An 18,749-nucleotide genomic window follows, 5' to 3' on the forward strand; every position below is an offset into this window, starting at 1 on the left:
TCAAAGCGTAACAGTCTCGACCAGTCTCGATAATCCCACGGAAAAATAGGGGGACTGTGAACAGTCTATATACTGTTGCACATGTCGAGTCCCATTGCGAAATCTGTCGAGTGTTCACGTGAAGAAATTGTGAAGCAAACGCCCAACCAAAGTCAGATATTTGCCATATTTGTAGAGTATTCAGGTGAAAAGAACATGGTAGATGTTATCAACTTCGATTCCACTGTCGGTTCGCGTCGAATCTCAAATGAAGTTCGCCGAAACAAGTTTTCATCGCTTACTGCTCTTCTTTTGACATCATAGCGAGAATTGAGTTTTAAAAACTGTTTCTTTCCACTTTCAATCTTTTAAATGTACGTTAACACTCCAATGATGCGAAACCTTGGCTTTGAAAATCGAGTACACTGGCCGACGCGGCGGCCATCTTTTAAAATATTCTTGTTCGTGTGGAAATGGATTCTGATTGGTTTACGAGGATTTATCGATCGATTTTGGCAGAACAATTTTGCTCCAAGATCGAGATCTTGCGTGCAAAATAGGGTTGCGGTCTCTCCTTGAGCCCGCAATTACCAATATCATCTTGTAGTCTTGCCGTGTAGGCTTCCGAAAACGTTAATTGAAATAGGTGGGTATAAACACAATCTGCGTGATAAGCTCTTGTAAAAATTTCATGAAAACGGAGCATATATCTACTCTAGTTAAGACTGTATACTTATGTTTACGTTTAAACTCAAATTCCTAGAGCCGTTACTTTCTATAATTGTAACTCTGGCTCTGAAGAAGACTAGTGGTACTTATTGAAATATTGGCTCGTTCATGTTAACTTCATGCAGCTTAGTGTCAGCCCAGCAAATCAGGTTGTCCTACAAGAGCTTTCTACTAATTGGTTGCCAAGTTCGTTTCTTTTTTCTTAACTTTTGCACTTCACCTTAGCCGACAAGAAACCTGGCTCGTTTATAACCTATAGCTAGTAACGACCTACGGTACACCATTACTAGTTCTCATGATGAAAAATACTGCCATTTCAAATTACAAAAGTGTTTAACCTTCTTAGAGTATATATACCGACAAGTCTTTACAATCATTATAAACAAGGAGTTCCACCATAAAAGGGCCAGCATTTAAAATGCAACTTTAGACATCGCAATGACATGTTTATGTAATGTTTTAACGTCAGCAAAACACTTGATTGACAGCAAATATCAAAAAATTTGACCAGGCCCATTCGTCATGTTTGATTTTCAGATAAACCTCGGTACAATCATTACAACAAAATAATTTCTTCCATGTAACTTCGTGGCATTAAGAGCGCAAATTTGAATGTTTTCAAGTCATAGAACGGTCCTGTGAAATCAACAGAAGGCTACCTGATTGATCACTTGGAGCAAGAATGGCCAGGCCCTTTTATACTGAAATAGCTTGTCAAAACTTGTCATGTAACCCATGTTAAACAAGGTTTAATGCAGTTTAGATACGCTTTCAATAGTTAACAAGTATTAACATTTGATTTTGAAATTTTGGTGTTATGTACTCTGGAAGAATAAGGATAAGAGAGTAACAAAAACTTGAGAAAATAAGTTATAATACTTGCTTGTAAGAAATTACTACCTGCCAAGGATGTGAAAATGATTCAGAATTATGGTTTCATACTACTCTTCGGCAGGTCATCTCTTGGTCAATTAAGTCTTGGACGCTCTGCAAAGACGAAAAAAAAGGAAAAAAAAGGAAAACATGTGCGATAATCTATTGAGAAACAAATTCTAGTGCTAACGTCCTACTTTATGACATGTTCTGGTACATTTTAAATTTGATTAAATCTAGAAGTATAACCAACTTGTTACTTCCTTCCAAAGAAATTCTGGCCAAGGGAAAAAGTGAAGAAAGAGATTCACTGAGAAACGGATACCAATTTGAACAAATTGGAAAAACGAGGCGGGAAAAAGATTTTTTTTCTTTTTGACATCCTGGAAATGATTCTACGAATGAATTGAAAACTCTCTCACAATTTGAACGTTTTCTTTCCATCATTAGTCAAGTGCTTGGTAGTTAAGAGGTTCCTGAAACCAATGCTGTGACCTCGGTAAAATCCATGCACTCTGAAGAGCTCATTGTCAACCCTGATTTCGTACTCGGTAGAATAAGAAGTTGAAAAGAATTTGGAATCGAATAGCCAAAAAGAGTTTCTTCACCCCCTTAGTCGTTACAGCCAGAAATATTTTACATCCGAGAGACGAGGTACATATAATTAGTTTTCGAATTGTAAACAAAATTTATTTACCTTTTTTTATTTCTTGCCATCAAATTCAAGCGTGACGTCATCACCAATCAGTACAAACGGAGCCCAGTGTCTCATGGAAGAGAACTTCTCGGAGTCTCGCAAAGACTTCATAGCCTTTTTAAGCGCTAAACTGGTGCTTTTTCCTTCTCTCAGCTGTTGATAGAAACTCTTCATGAACTCCATGGTAGCTTCGTCACCAATTGCCCAGAGAGCCACTAAAACAGAACGAGCTCCAGCGCACAAGAAGGCCCTTGCCAAACCCACCACACCCTCAGACTTTAAGACTTCCCCACGACCACTATGACAGCAACTTAACACCACAAGGCTAGCTCGGAGGTGAACCGCTTGTACATCTGACATGTTCAGCATGAAATCCTTTTCCTCAGGGAATTCGGATGTCCAACCGGGGTTTGGAGCCAAGGCAATTTCGCCAGTTTCCTTTTGCCCATGGGCAGCAATGTGGATCAAACCAACTGACGTCATTCGTTTTAACACTTCCGCTTTGGTCGCCTCTTTTCCGGTAAGTGGTGGAGTCTTGAGGATTCCCCCTATCATTTCTACTTCCTTTTTGGCATATGGTAACGATGATAAAGGTATTGGAACTTTTTTGACACATGGATCTCCCACCAACAGCGCACCAGAATTACTGTGGAAGTCCTTGGGTGAACTTGTAATTAGCTTTAAACTCGTGAGCGAGGGAACGGTGCGAATCCTAATATCTTCACTCAATGCGGCCCACGGAGCCAAGCACAACGAACCATCTGGGACAATGACCAACTCATCACCATGAAGCACATCTGCAATGGGACTAATGGTTACATCATACAATGGCTGTAAGGCGGTGTTGGTGCAGTATGCTGATTCGCCTGTTGTATTCTTTTCTTCTCTGGTAGATGGGGGGTCACTAGTGAGCTCATCTATTGTACGATTTTCACATCTTACACCAACACCAGCTCCAATCTTTTCAAAAGCTGTCTCCAGTAAAATACTGACGGGGTCATCAAGTGCAGGCTGACCCTCTATTTCCCCTTGCCTAAATACCACTTCATTTCCCCTTCCAAGGACCCATATATTAATTCTGTTCTTCTCCGTTGCCAGAAAAACTGTTTGTGTGCGTGACACTCGTGAGATATAGGAGATTGTGTCTCTAGCGTCACATGACGGTGGCGACAATCCTGTAAAGCCATATTGCATCATTAACATATCAATTAAGGCCTGTGCTCGTCCTTGCTCAGCAGCACATAAAGCCTCGTCATTCTTTCCTGCTTTTAATAGACATCTCCAAAGAGCAGTGTAAACGTTGTGATAGAGTTCGCGAAAGTTTCTTTTCCATGAATCTTCAGAGTGAAGAAGAGCCCTTACGGTATCAAGAAGTGTTACGCTTGACCTGTAACTATCTACAGCCTCAATTGAAAAAGCCAAAGATTGGAGCACGCAACCTAAAGAATAATGCGAACTTGCTTCGTCAACTTTACTGCCCACCTCCTTGGCAATCTGTAAACCTTTCTGATAGCACTCTTTGGCTTGCTGGAAGTCACCAAGTAATTGATAAGAATTGCCGAGATTGCCATAGGCACGTCCTTCTCCTGCACGGTCACCAAGGTCTTTGGCAATCTGTAAATGTTTCTGATGGTACTGTTTGGCTTGTTGGAACTCACCAAGTGATCCAGAAGCATTGCCGAGATTCCCATAGGCACCTCCTTCTCCTGCACGGTCACCCAGGTCTTCGGCAATCTGTAAATCTTTCTGATGGTACTGTATGGCTTTTTGGAACTCACCAAGTGATTGATAGACATTGCCGAGATTGCCATAGGCACACCTTTCTCCTGCACGGTCACCAAGGTCTTTGGCAATCTGTAAATCTTTCTGATGGTACTGTTTGGCTTGTTGGAAGTCACCAAGTGATTGATAAGCATTGCCGAGATAGCCATAGGCACCTCCTTCTTCTGCACGTTCACCAAGGTCTTTGGCAATCTGTAAACGTTTCTGATAGTACTGTATGGCTTGTTGGAAGTCACCAAGTGATTGATAAGCATTGCCGAGATTGCCATAGGCACGTCCTTCTCCTGCACGGTCACCAAGGTCTTTGGCTATCTGTAAACGTTTCTGATGGTACTGTTTGGCTTGTTGGAAGTCACCAAGTGATTGATAAGCATTGCCGAGATTGCCATAGGCACCTCCTTCTCCTGCACGGTCACCAAGGTCTTTGGCAATCTGTAAATGTTTCTGATGGTACTGTATGGCTTGCTGGAAGTCACCAAGTGATTGATAAGCATTGCCGAGATTGCCATAGGCACTTCCTTCTCCTGCATGGTCACCCAGGTCTTTGGCAATCTGTAAATCTTTCTGATGGTACTGTTTGGCTTGTTGGAAGTCGCCAAGTAATTGAGAAGCATTGCCGAGATTGCAATAGGCACGTCCTTCTCCTGCACGGTCACCAAGGTCTTTGGCAATCTGTAAACGTTTCTGATGGTACTGTTTGGCTTGTTGGAACTCACCAAGTGATTGATAAGCATTGCCGAGATTGCCATAGGCACCTTTTTCTCCTGCACGATCACCAAGGTCTTTGGTAATCTGTAAATGTTTCTGATGGTACTGTATGGCTTGCTGGAAGTCACCAAGTGATTGACAAGCATTGCCGAGATTGCCATAGGCACGTCCTTCTCCTGCACGGTCACCAAGGTCTTTGGCAATCTGTAAATCTTTCTGATGGTACTGTTTGGCTTGTTGGAAGTCGCCAAGTGATTTAGAAGCATTGCCGAGATTGCAATAGGCACATCCTTCTCCTGCACGGTGACCAAGGTCTTTGGCTATCTGTAAATATTTCTGATGGTACTGTATGGCTTGTTGGAAGTCACCAAGTGATTGATAAGCATAGCCGAGATTGCCATAGGCACTTCCTTCTCCTGCACGGTCACCAAGGTCTTTGGCTATCTGTAAATGTTTCTGATAGTACTGTATGGCTTGTTGGAAGTCACCAAGTGATTGATAAGCATTGCCGAGATAGCCATAAGCACGTCCTTCTCCTGCACGGTCACCAAGGTCTTTGGCAATCTGTAAACGTTTCTGATGGTACTGTTTGGCTTGTTGGAACTCACCAAGTGATTGATAAGCATTGCCGAGATTGCCATAGGCACTTCCTTCTCCTGCACGATCACCAAGGTCTTTGGTAATCTGTAAATGTTTCTGATGGTACCGTATAGCTTGTTGGAAGTCACCAAGTGATTGATAAACATTGCCGAGAATGCAATAGCCACTTCCCTCATCTGCCCGGTGGCCCAATTCCTGGGCAATGCGTAGGGCATTCTGGAGTAACTCTATCATGTTTCCTTGTTGTCTGGCCATTAGTACGAATTGGGTCCGGCGCTGTGTTATTCCTTTTTCAAGTAGAAAGGAAATGTTTAAAACCTTAAAAGCCATGTGAAGATAAGAGTGTGAAAGAACCTGCCAATTGTTGGGAATGGGGATTAAAGAAGCAAAGGCCCAGAAGAAAAAAGGGAAACGTAAAAAAAAAAAGAAAGAAAAAGATTTGTTGAAGCAAAGAACTGTAAATATTAAGGGTAGCCTTATAAAATCTCGACTTTTCGACGTCGTCATGACGCCATTACCAAGAGAAGGATAATTATTCAAATATTGGGAGAAGACCTTTTAAAGTAGAAAAAATTAACATTACGATATTTTTTTGTGTACGTTTAAAAGTGTTCCCGCAATATTTGAATAACTATCCTTCTCTTGATAATGACGTCATGACGACGTCGAAACGTCGAGAGTTTGGAAGTTTATTTTTAATGTTTACAGTTTAAATGTAAGAGAAGGCAGAATTGGATATCCGAGGGAATTAACAGGTGTGGGCATCGTTAACCTTTTTTTCTTTTCTCGATAAATAGATAAATTTTCTTGTAATTCTCAATTAGGTAGGTAAGGTAAAAGTTAGAACGTTAAGAAATGGGGCTAGGAAGAACAACAAAATGATATCACAACAGTAGACGTGGTCATTAGAAAAAATGTCTTTAAATGCGGAAGACTGACTTGGCTATGATCAGCAAGTGCGGCATTCAATGGGATGATAAAGGTCTTTTGGTTTTACTTCAGACTGAAGGTCTCATGCAAAGAGATGTTGTTTAGCCAGACCTCTCGATTGATTTATCAGCTCACAGATCGTTGGTCTTAAAAGTCACCTAGACATTGCTGAGTGTTTTGACAACAACATCGTGGTATTGGAGAAAATACAAGTTCCAGTCGAATGATTAAGAGGTGAGGGGAGGAGGGAGTAAGCATGGCAAAAGATCGTCGAGGGTCGAGAAGAAGGGTTCTTGTCTGTGAACAGCATTTTGAAGATATCAAATTTCCATCATCAGGGGCTAGTATCTGTGGGCTTCGCTGCTTTGAAGCATCAACGACCATCAAAGTGCAAATTATGAAGTGGTTCTTCCACCACCAAAATTGTTCAAAAAGTAACTTTAAAAGTAAAAAATGAAATGAATTTCAAGGACTACAGTCCTTTTACATTCGAAAATTAGGAACAAACTGACTTTTTTAGTGGGGAACATGTTCCCGGTAACAACAATCAATTTGAGATTTAAAATTCTGAGTTGAAAGTCCGTTTAAATATGGCGCGTCTTTGCCTGCAGTGCACTGACGACGCTTGCTTTTCTGACTTTCGCAAGTCCTACCTCACGTTATGAACACTGGGAATTTCAAGAGGAATGCTGTATTTACTGAGCTGTAGCCAAAATAAAAAAATGAATTTTTACGAACTTCAAGGACTAATGTCCTTTTACATTCGAAAATTAGGAACAAACTGACTTTTTTAGTGGAGAACATGTTCCCGGTAACAACAATCAATTTGAGATTTAAAATTCTGAGTTGAAAGTCCGTTTAAATATGGCGCGTCTTTGCCTAGTGAGCCAATTTGAAGCTCACGACTTCATAGCAATGGCTGTCAGAAAATTACAATACCTAGTTAGAAACTATACGGCTTAAAATATACGGCTTAAACCTTGCTGAAAAACTCTTTTTAGACAGGAACTTCAATAAGAAATGCAGGGAACAACAAAAGAAAAGCGAAACAAAATGCGGAAGTCGTAATAATATTCGTGGAATTGTCACGCGATGCACACATAAGGCCTCATTACATGAAGTTTCATTTAATGAAACATTTATTAATCAAGCACAAATTAAGTCAAAACTCTCTGTTGTAAAAAATAAGTTAATGTTATATTCATCAAGTTTATGCGTCGATCATCCACTCAAACGTAAATACGGCCGAAGTGCCTGGAGCTTTCATGTGATAATACCTAAATTATTTATTACTGACCGTTCCGGTTGTGACGGAATCCTTCCAGGAGTTTGGTAAACTTTGCTTTTGTAAGAAGAAAGATTCTTCAGCCTGAAAAATTCACAGACGAAATAAAAATATTCTTTCTTTGTTTAAACTATCGCCCTTAAATTAAACATGTATAAATGTCTTGTTAAATTAAAATATCCCAGCTGAAGTTCCATTAGGTGTCTTCTGAAAGGCTGTATAAAGGCACAAATAACTTCATTATTTATATGTATATCACTCATAACAAAGCCCAAGTAGAGTCGATAAAATGATGTCGTTATTTCATTGACAAAGTACATGTCCTTTCATATAACCGCTTCCCAAAAATACTTGCTAAGAATGTGATGCACTACAAAGTTTAAAGTTATTTTGCCTCGCACAACAACAACAATCATAACTATTACTTCATCTTATTGCTGATCACTAATTTACACAGGATTACATGAGAAATGCAGGAATCCAAGAACAGAAGATTCGCTCTTGGAAAGCGAAATCAAATAGGAAAGTATTTCTATTCAAAGTCTATTCAAGAATTGTCATGTCAGTGCCGCGATACACCGCGATAACCGATCAGCGCTTCACAACGAGTCGACGAGCGATGTTAAAAGCCTACCAAATAATCGTCATGATCTTTCAGAGGTTGGTTTCCAAGAGGCAAGCAGTTATCTTAGAGCAGAGATTTTACAAGGATCGTAAGGCGATCATACGAGAAAAAGGCCGGGAACAGTCGAGGAAGTGTCAAATCTGTACACGTCTAGTGAACAAACGAAGAGCAAACGCAATCATCATTGACTGTGATTCTTGATCATTGTTCTCTGAACGTTAAGTTTCACCTTATTACTTACCAGTTAATCGAAGCCTCGCCGTTTCAACTGAAAATAAAGTAATCAAAAGGAAGGACACCATAAACAGCTGCAGCGCATTCGTGAAAGCGAAAGCGTATAAATACGGAAGTGGTTTCCAGATCTTTCCATGTAATATGATAATTGTCACGCGATCCACCGACTGAGGCTATCACTAGAAACTGCACGAAAAGATCTTCATTTTTCCCGGTATCTATCTTCGTTTATAGCAAACTAATTTCATCCTGCTGGTGATCAAGGCATTTTAGTATACCAAGAACACAGGATTCACTTATACGTTAATCGAAAGCGAAATGCGGAAGTCTTTTTTTGACTGAGGACACGAATAATTATCGTCATCATCTGGTATCTGAATTACCGTAGTGCGGTTTCGGAGCGTTTTCTAAAAAGACAAAACGCCTTAATGTTTATATCACTAATGAAGCGTAAAGATTAAACGTCCCATGCAAGAATTTAAGTTGTTGAATTAGCGCCGTCATTCCAATGAGAAAGAAAATGTGTTGTCACGTTGTCATCGCCGTCGTTGGCGACCGAATAATTTTAAATTCAAGAAATGTAAGCCACGATTTAATGGGTGTTTTCCATTTAAAAGCAATAATTTTCGATCGTTGATTTTATAGAGATCGTAGAGGGAATATATATCAGAAACTGCTGAAACGAGAAAGTCTTAAAATTACGCATGGAAAACAACACAGTTTACAGACAACTGAAGTTCTTGTAATCAAGCTTGACTTCACTATATTTTGAGAACGTTAACTTTCAACTTATTACTTACCACTGGATCAAAGGGTCGCTTCAAATAATACCAGCAACCAAAAGTGCAGAATACCATAGATAGCGGATTAACCAAAGCCGGCGAAAGTGTAAGTGCGAATGCCGTAGATCGAAACGCCAACAAAGCATTTTATCCGAAGTTGCCAAAGGACTGGACGCAATGTCACGCACAGTGCGTGAAGGGCGCGCGGGTGCTCCCGAGTTACACGCGTGTGTTTTGCGCGCTTCCTCGGCTGACTAAACACTCGTGTTTTGATGTTTCCGTATAGCCACCTAAAGCTTTATAGTAATTTATCTGTCTATTCTGCTTCTCCAGGTGCGGTCCTTTCTAATAAGTAATTCTTTCAAGCAAAACATAATACCACAATACCATAAATTTTGTCGCAGTGCCCCTTGCAAACACAGTTTATTACTGGTTTTTACAACACATTATACAACTAACTTGTAACCTCCAATCTCTGAGCCTTGGGAAAGAGGGGAGGGGGAGGGGGTGCTTGGGATTGGAATTGATTGGGATAAGGATCCAAATGAAGAAGGAGGGAAGAAGAAGAAGAGAAGGGAGACCAAGATAAAGAGGATATTACACGGCGGCGCGAAGATACGAATTTCATTTTCAAGCTGCGATAAAAACAATATTACAAAAGATCGCAGCTAGTTAGCTAACTATTATTTTTAACACGAGCAAATAAAATTCGTATCCTCAAGCCACCGTTACCTTTGCAGGTTACTTTGGTTATTTCAGTTAGTATATATAAACAACTTGACAATTTACCAATTGAAAGTTGAGTAACTTGACCTCAGTAAATGCAAACCTCTATCACGCTCAAGTGTAAACACAGAATTAGTTAGGTAAATATATGGCTTTTCCGCATATTACTACGGTGAACCATACCTGCCACGGCAAAACTTACTTTTCCACGGCAAAACTTACTTTTTCTTTCTTCCGGAATCCATTCTCTCTCTGTCTGCAGTTTCCCGCTATTTTAGATCCGGGAACTTCTGACTGCACTCCGGCGGATCCAACATGGCGGATTTCGTGTAAGTATATGAAAACGTAGCAGTATATATGTGATGAGTAATTTTTCAGTGGACGGGTTTTCTAAAGTTTAGTCCCTATTTCTACCTTTTAGACTGTTTAATTCGGTTTGTAGGCCTATCTTGTGGTTTTCGCCGGGATTGCGCGAGTATAAAACTTCAAATTTTGTCTGTCCTGTCACGGAATGCACAGGGTATATTGCGAAGCATAAGTCCTTGTATGGAGAAATTGAACTGCCAAAAATTTAAATTAGTGAGATCAACTAGTAAAACTGTTAAATAACACTACATTTCATTAACTTCAACTCTTATTTATTGCTATAATCAACAACTAAGCTTAACTTGTTGGACCCTTGTTGGAGTCTGTAACGTACGTAAGCCTGAGTTAAGCTTTAGTCTCATACAAGCTTAAAGCTTTATAAGTTTCTCATTAATTTTCACAAAAAATATTATCTTTACAAACAGTTTTACATACATACATACATACATACATACATACATACATACATACATACATACATACATACTTTATTGTTACCTCCCCAATGGGGCTTTTCAGGAACAATTATTTAAATACTTAAGTTACTAATAACTACACAATTAAAATTAATCAAATTTAAATAACAATTACAACATTATCTAAACTTACTAATCGAGAAAAATACTAAAAATAAATGAAGTTCAGGAAGTATTTACAAAATTGTCTAAAAGCTTATTCTTTAAGGTACGTTTAAAAACTTGAACAGAACGGCTTGATTTAAAAAGGGGGTCTAAATTGTTCCAAAGTCCAACAGTTCTGTAATAAAATGTTCTTTGACCTGAGGCTGTTTTAAAAAGAGGTACATTAAGCTTTTGGCCACTCCTAGTTGTACGCTTGGTAACTTGCTTGCGGGTAATGAATTGGGACGTCAGATATTCGGGGGCGTGTCCGGAAATGCATTTAAAAGCCATGGTAGCTTGGCGGTAGTATAGTTCGTCCTTAACGGGTAACCAAGACAAATTTTTCAAGTGGGGAGTTACATGATCGTACTTTCTCGCGCCACTAACGATTCGACAAGCGAAGTTCTGCACAGCCTGCAATTTCCGTATATTTTTCTCTGTGGTATTTGCCCAGACGTTCGAGCAGTAGTACAACTTACTGAAAACTAAGGCGTTTATCACGGTTAACAACGACGTTCTGTCAAGACAGTGTTTGACACGATTAATTTGCGCAAGGCGTGCGATACATTCCGATACTGTGGTCTTAATATGATCATCAAATGTTAAGTTCGAATCCAAAATCACGCCGAGATCTTTGGCTGATTGGATAGGGAAGATGTCCTTTCCCAACAAAGACAAACGAAACTCATGGAGCTTCGAAGTCATCTGTCGGCTCCCGAAAACAATTAATTTCGTCTTGTCTGGATTTAGTAATAGCCGATTTCTGAAGCACCAGTTGCGCACCCCGAGGAGGTCTTCGTTCATCTCCTCAACAATCCGTTGGGTGTCTTGTGAATGAAAAGAAACAAACAATTTTGTATCGTCTACGTAGCATTCAGTAGAGCAATTCCGTGGTGCTTCTGGTAGATCATTAACGTATATACTAAATAATAAGGGGCCCAGGATGCTGCCCTGAGGTACTCCATATTCAATCGGTATTGGATTGGAAACAGTGGAGTGAATTCGTACAACTTGATATCTATTTGTGAGATAGCTGTTAAACCATTGTAGCACACTAGTTGAGGCGCCAACGCATAGCTGGGGGCGCGTGCAATGTAAAAATCAGGTTAGAGCAAGGTTCAATTTGCTTGGAATACTAGAGAGAAGTTTCTGAGTTCTCAAATATCTAAGGGCATATTAAATTGTTGTACACTTGCCTTTACTAGAGTGGAATAATTTTAGACACTTATTTGCTCTTTCTGCACCTGAATTTAAGCTGTTTGGACACTATGTCACTCGATATATATTTTTCCTGCTCTGTAGGTTTTGTACTTCTTGTTGTGCAAAACAAAGAAGTGGTGTAAAGTTGTGCCGCAAATGTGGTTCACCATCTCAGTGTCCTTTGTCTGGTCAAGAACCAGGCCCTAATAGTCCCAAAACGTCGTTTGGAAAGCCTGTACTACTTCAAGAAAAGCCAAAAACGAAGTCATTTGAGGATTACATGGCTTGTAAGAAGAAACAGCAACAATCCGGTTCAAAATTTCGCCCAAAAAAGAAAGTTAAGGTTAATCCTGATGAACTTGTGACAATAAACATTGGACAAATGAGAAATTGTGGAAATGACTTGAAACCAATTTGGGGGAAGCGTTTGCCTATTCAAGCGACGAAGTCTGTTGGTTATGCAAGGATACTACTAAGTAAAGGAATGGAAAAGTGGGCTGCATTTGACAGGAAGTTTGATCCTGAGGAAGACTATATGTTGTTGTTTGAAGATGGTAGCCATGCTGTCTATTTACCAGGACAAGAAGAAGATTTTGAACTTGAAAAATACCAGACTGAACTTGGTAAAGATTATAAGAGGATAACAATGTACCTTTGCACAACAGCTGACTTTGAAATGTGTGAAAACAACAATCCCACCAACTCAGAACTGAGCTTTTCCAAGCCAATCAATGTGCCAGAAAGTTCTTCAGCAAATGACTTTGAGTCAGCATCAGTCTTTACTCCTTCAAGAAGCTCTGTCGACAAGAATGGCACTCCACCCTTAAGCTGCGATTCATGCACCAAGTACTAGTGGTCAAGAAATGGATCATTCATGTTCAAACATTCAATCAGCAGAACAGCAGATTTTAGAAGATTCTCAGTTAGCAGAGATGCTCCAACAATGGGAAAACACCAGTGAGAGTTTTCAGGAAATCACTAACCAGGAAATCACTAACTGTTCTACCACTGTTGTGACAGATTCAAGCCAAATTGTAAAAATCTTGTCAGAAAGAGTTGATCGCATGCAAGAATTTTTTCTTGTTTCACGACGCTGTGCACCGTTTTCAAGAACAATTGCATTATGGCAAAGGCAGGCCAGAAAATCTCCACCCACAAGTGTATTGAAAGTGCATTTCAGTGGTGAGGCTGGTATTGATACAGGTGCTATGTCACAAGAATTCTTAGCAGAAGTTATTTCTGACGTGGGAAGGGAGATGTTCCCAGATGGAAGTCCCACAGACTCTACATATTATGTTCAAAATGGCACCTTCCGCACCTGTGGTGAGATTGTAGCAGTTTCGTTGGCCCAAGGAGGACCTCCACTATGTTTCCTTGAACAGTGTGTGTATGAATCAATGTCAAAAAGCATTGACATGATAAGCATTGAAGAATCAGATCTGACAACAAAAGAACAGCAAACTCTGAACGATGTCAGTGAAAATTGCAATAACTTCACTGAGATGATTTTTGAACATAGATACACTGGAGTAGTGGATGATGATCACATCGATGAAATTTTAAGATCTCTGAAAGTGAGCCTAGTAAATCGCCGTTCCTTGTACATGAAAGAATTCCTTAAAGGAATGTCTACCTATGGATTGGCAGAGTTGATACTTAAGTACCCATCCGTGTGCCAGCCATTGTTTGTCAGTGGAAATTTTAAGGAGCATTTGACACCTGATGCCAATTACCTGTTCTCCCTAATGGACCCTCAGTACTCACCATCAGGTTCTACGAGAGGACAAATTGAAGAAGATGTAATGGATCACTTCCAAGACTGCCTAAATTTGTTTGAAGATGGGAGCATCATAGGTCACTCAGCAGCAGTTGCCTGGAATTATAAAGATGCCAACCTTGACTGTGAAACTCCAGATGCAGCAGAAACATTTGAAAATCCAGATTTAACAGTGGCAGGAGTCATGGGATGGTTAACTGGACAAAAACACAAACCAATTGATAACCAAATGTTTAAGGTGACTGTGTACTTTAACCATGACTTCCTTAAGTACAACCCTAAGCACAGAATATGTTTTCCAACTGTAGGCGCATGTGGCAAAGAGATTACCATTCCTGTAGCGCACATGGGCTCTTCAGATGAGTTCAAAGAGCTCTTCGTCCTTGCATTTTGTAAAGGCCAGGCTTTTGCCAAACCTTAACTGTTGATAGTGTCACTGGGATCATACTAGTAGGAATAGATCATTTTCTTATGAACATTTAGTAATACTGAGCTTCAAAAGGAATGACCATTCTTGAATGACCTTTAACATTCGATCATTTAAAAATGAACTTGATCAAGTCCATGTTTTTGAACTTCTAAACTTCGATTTTTCAGGGATTTTCACATACTGGTTTTTCACCTTGTCCAAAATGACGAGTTTTCATATACTAAAATGAGATAGTTTTATTGATGGGTTTGTTTTCGTGATTTTCATTTTACTTAACTTACATATTTATTTATGATGATTAGAAACACGGTATTCCTATTTACAAATTTTGGTTCATTTTTTAAGTATGGGTAAACTCTGTATTGAGGTATGGATGTTATTCCACCGATCTGAGATATGGATGTTATACCTCAGATCTAAGGTATGCATGTTATACTTCAGATCTAAGGTATGGATGTTATACCACCACAGATCTAAGGTATGGATGTTATACCACCACAGATCTAAGGTATGCATGTTATACTTCAGATCTAAGGTATGGATGTTATACCACCACAGATCTAAGGTATGGATGTTATACCACAGATCTGAGGTATGGATGTTATACTTCAGATGTAAGGTATGGATGTTATACCACAGGTCTGAGGTATGCATGTTATACTTCCGATCTAAGGTATGGATGTTATACCACAGGTCTGAGGTATGGATGTTATACTTCAGATCTAAGGTATGGATGTTATACCACCACAGATCTAAGGTATGGATGTTATACCACAGATCTGAGGTATGCATGTTATACTTCAGATCTAATGTATCGATGTTATACCATAGATCTGAGGTATGGATGTTATACCACCACAGATCTAAGGTATGGATGTTATACCACAGATCTGAGGTATGGATGTTATACCATAGATCTGAGGTATGGATGTTATACCATAGATCTGAGGTATGGATGTTATACCATAGATCTGAGGTATGGATGTTATATCTCAGATCTAAGGTATGGATGTTACACCCGAGAACGTTTACTATAATTATGATGCCAGCTACACAGATATACTTTCCTTGTTGTTTGCTTCTTATTGTATTTGTATAACTTATTTTCTTTTTGTGTGGATATGTACTTGTTCCAGACGCATAAAGTACAACTATTTATAATCATGAAATATAATTACAGTTAAGCAATCAGTTCCTTAATTATGTGCTGTTATCATGGTTGGTGTCCTGTTCATTATCAATAATCTCATATCTTGCTCTTAGCTCGTCAATATCGTCCTTCCTAATTCTTCTGTTATTGGTAAACTCTACTCCGATCATGACAATTTGAGTTTTTGCCATATTCTCTGTCCATAGTCTTCTGTTAGTACCACTTCCAACGAACGAATCTCGAAAAGTTCCATTATATGAGCCGTCAAGCCAACGAACAGTTATCATGGTAGGTCCTATACTCTCAACGTGTCCGATGAGCGGTCGGTTGCTCCATTCCTCTTTGTCTAACGCCACATACTGGCCAACGGAAAGTTTGTCGAGGTCAACAGGTGCTAGGTTGTTGCCGCCAGCGTTACTTGTGAGGTCATTGCTCCCACCCACAGCCTCTCCACTTGCATCTTCCACTGGCTGTTGGTTTCGAAGTCGATTCCTTCTTGCAGGATTCTGGTATGGTCCAACCTAAATCTTTGACAAAGAAAAAAACACCATTGATAAGATATACCATTCAGCTCGCCCGCTCCTTATAAAAGAACCATACTTTCGTTCCATAAACTCTATCGTTTTCATGTTTTAAAATTCTGCATGAAATAGGGCCACCCCTAAATTAGGTCTTTGTATATATTGCCAATCACAATGATTGTTAATTTCACCAAAGATATATGTATTCTCATATTATCGTTTTGCTTGATAACAAATAATGATACTAATAATTTATAAAATAGATCCCATTTTAGCGATTATCTATTATTGTTTACCTCGGGGTGATCTGAGTCGCTGTTTTGCACGTCTTCTTCTGTCTCAGTCGTTTCCCACCGTTCCGGTTGAGCAGTTGCCAGCAGCCTTTCCATCGGCCATTCAACTTCTGGAGTTTTCGTAAGAATAAAGAACATAGGATAATTAAAATACAGTTGTTTCTGAAGTTTCTGAAGTTTTGTAGTAGTAACGTATTTTTGTAGGGGCATGAGCCCTCCACTAACAGTGCGGGGACGGTTGCGGGTGACCTAGATTGCCGCCAACAGTCACGTAAATTCACGATGGGTTTGATTGCCAGCTTCCACCTCACTTGTCCCCAGCCGTTTCTAGCCGGGTTCAGGCGTGCCACATTCGTTACATTAAAAACGTGGTCAGCACTTTTTTTTTTTTTCGCAGTGTTGTGGACCACTATAGTTATGCCCTCGACTGCGTCTCAGTTTGCACAACTGTCTCGAATTCTCCCAACCCCCCTCGTGTTTAGGAAAAGCTATGTAAACACGGAAAATGTCCTCTGTTGCTTAAAAAATCGGTGGAAGGGTAACACATTTCAACCGTTGTTTTAAATAGACGTTTCCAAAATCATGTAATGCAAAAGTTTTCTCACGCTCTCCTCCCTCCTCCGTGGCCTTCTTTTCCAATTTTCGCGTATACCTTTGTTTAATAGATTTCATCTTTATAAAATATATATTTCAGGTACCTTTTGTAATTTGACCGTCAACCGCCACCTGAGTTTTGAGTATCCATTCCTCCCACTCCTTTCTGCAATCTTCTGGCATCCAATTGAAATATGTCGATCTCAGATGTCTTGTGAACAGGGGAACTTTCATTTCTTCGAACGACGAGTCGACCATCTCTGGGTGACCAGTTGGAAGCTCTTGAAAGATTGGGAATTTCGTTGTATCAACTGAGATCCATTCCGTCGATGTGGACCTCTTCTTGTAAGAAAATCGCACTCCTTCCCCTTCGGCTACAAATTTGAATTGATAGGACTTTAGGTGCCCATGAAGGTCAGGAATGAAGTCATCTATCCACTCCCTTATGCTGAAAACAGAATCAAGAATTTCCGCGTGAACGGGGTCTTTTCTTTGTACTTGCTTGACTTTGTCAATCAGCTGTGACAATGTGAGGACTTTGAACTTGTTCAGAAGTCTTCAATTTCGAGAATTATGGTGTCAACATCATATTCGGGGTTTCTCCTGGATAGTCCACACATCCGTAGTCGTCTGTGTAAAGTTCTGTTCACTTATTTCAATGTTGTTGTAGGTTGCCAGTAAGTCTAAGATGTCTTTGTATTGATAACCACGATAAAAATAGTATTTTATGAGAACCTCTTCCGTATTATCTTCAACCCCGTTTTCGTTGTCACTATAAGCCGTCGCCATCTTGATTCTGTTTATAAACAAATCCCGTCCCAGTCCCTTTACGAAGTTTTGTCGTGGAAAAGTAAGTTTTGCCGTGGAAAAGAAAGTTTTGCCGTGGGAAAGTAAGTTTTGCCGTGGCAGGTATGGGCCACCGTATATTTCATACCAAACCAAACATTCAAACGTCGAATTGATGGGAAGTACTGAAGATCATAGTTATGACATATGCCTATTTCAATGAGGTTTATTCATGTACTCTTACTAAAACCGTACCCTTCCTTTAAAATTTGACAGTATATTCACGTTACAGAAAGAAATTCATTCGTAGCATACAAGAAACTCTCATTTATATCGTTTGCCTCTTTGTCGAACTAACATCAAACAATTTTCCGTTTAAGTACCAGGGACCTAAATTTTACAACTCCTTGTGTACCGAAATCGTCAACTCGTCCTCCTCTATCTCCTTTAAGAAAGCTCTTAAGGCGTTTTTCTATAATAACTATTAGTAGTTTTCATTTTCTTTTAGCTTTTCTTTTCGTAACATATCCTTCCGTTTGACATTGTAATTGTATGTAATTGTAATTGTATCCGTCGTCGTGTTCTTATCTTCTTTTTTGATTTCATCTTGTGGAATAATAACTGAGGAGACCTAATTAATATAAGCTTCATAGTTTCCTTTAGGTCTCCTCGCCATTGTTACATCTATTGTTTTCTATTTGTTTTTTGTTTACATTGTATTTGTGTTGTGGCAAAATAAATAAATAAAAAAATCATAATTCTTTGGTGCCCCTGTAAATCGTTACCAATCCACTCTGATCACGAGGACCCTGTAACCAGCAAAACCAACCCCGACGGTACAGAAAACGGATTAACAGCATAACTATTAATTAATATACAGCAAGTATCCTCTGGAAAGCTTCATCAATTCCTTGATAAACCGCCCCCACCTAGTTAAAATATAGTTTCCAACGAACAGCAATTCTTGGAAGATTTTGTGTGGTCCTTTGTTAGTATTTTAATAAGGAGAATAAAACATGCCAGCTTACAAATAAATTAAAAAAACAAGAAAGAAGGAGGCAA

At 39.5% G+C, this 18,749-nt stretch overlaps 2 protein-coding genes across 6 annotated transcripts in view; one reads left to right on the top strand and one right to left on the bottom strand.

Moving 5' to 3' along the window:
• Positions 1-9,360, bottom strand: part of LOC146464690 (uncharacterized) — a 156,547-nt gene extending 147,187 nt beyond the window's left edge. The window contains exons 1-4 of one of the 5 annotated variants that reach the window (XM_085129140.1): positions 9,243-9,356; positions 7,596-7,667; positions 2,279-5,655; positions 56-1,695 (exon numbers count right to left, since the gene is read on the bottom strand). In XM_085129140.1, the coding sequence (XP_084985266.1) occupies positions 2,285-5,623 (3,339 nt within the window). In that variant the 5' untranslated portion in view covers positions 5,624-5,655; positions 7,596-7,667; positions 9,243-9,356 and the 3' untranslated portion in view covers positions 56-1,695; positions 2,279-2,284. Of the gene's footprint in view, positions 1-55; positions 1,696-2,278; positions 6,402-7,595; positions 7,668-9,242 lie in introns of those variants that run through there. The other 4 variants (XM_085129141.1, XM_085129139.1, XM_085129137.1 and 1 more) reach the window with 4 other exon arrangements.
• A 773-nt stretch (positions 9,361-10,133) lies between these two features.
• Positions 10,134-12,989, top strand: LOC146464707 (uncharacterized). Its single transcript, XM_085129594.1, has 2 exons — positions 10,134-10,279; positions 12,239-12,989. The coding sequence occupies exons 1-2, from the start codon at positions 10,266-10,268 to the stop codon at positions 12,987-12,989; spliced, it is 765 nt and encodes a 254-aa protein (XP_084985720.1). The 5' UTR covers positions 10,134-10,265.
• Positions 12,990-18,749: the final 5,760 nt, after the last annotated feature.

The sequence above is a fragment of the Pavona decussata genome, unplaced genomic scaffold, assembly GCF_977016875.1.
Source record: "Pavona decussata unplaced genomic scaffold, jaPavDecu1.1 SCAFFOLD_161, whole genome shotgun sequence".
Taxonomy (NCBI): Eukaryota; Metazoa; Cnidaria; class Anthozoa; order Scleractinia; family Agariciidae; genus Pavona; species Pavona decussata.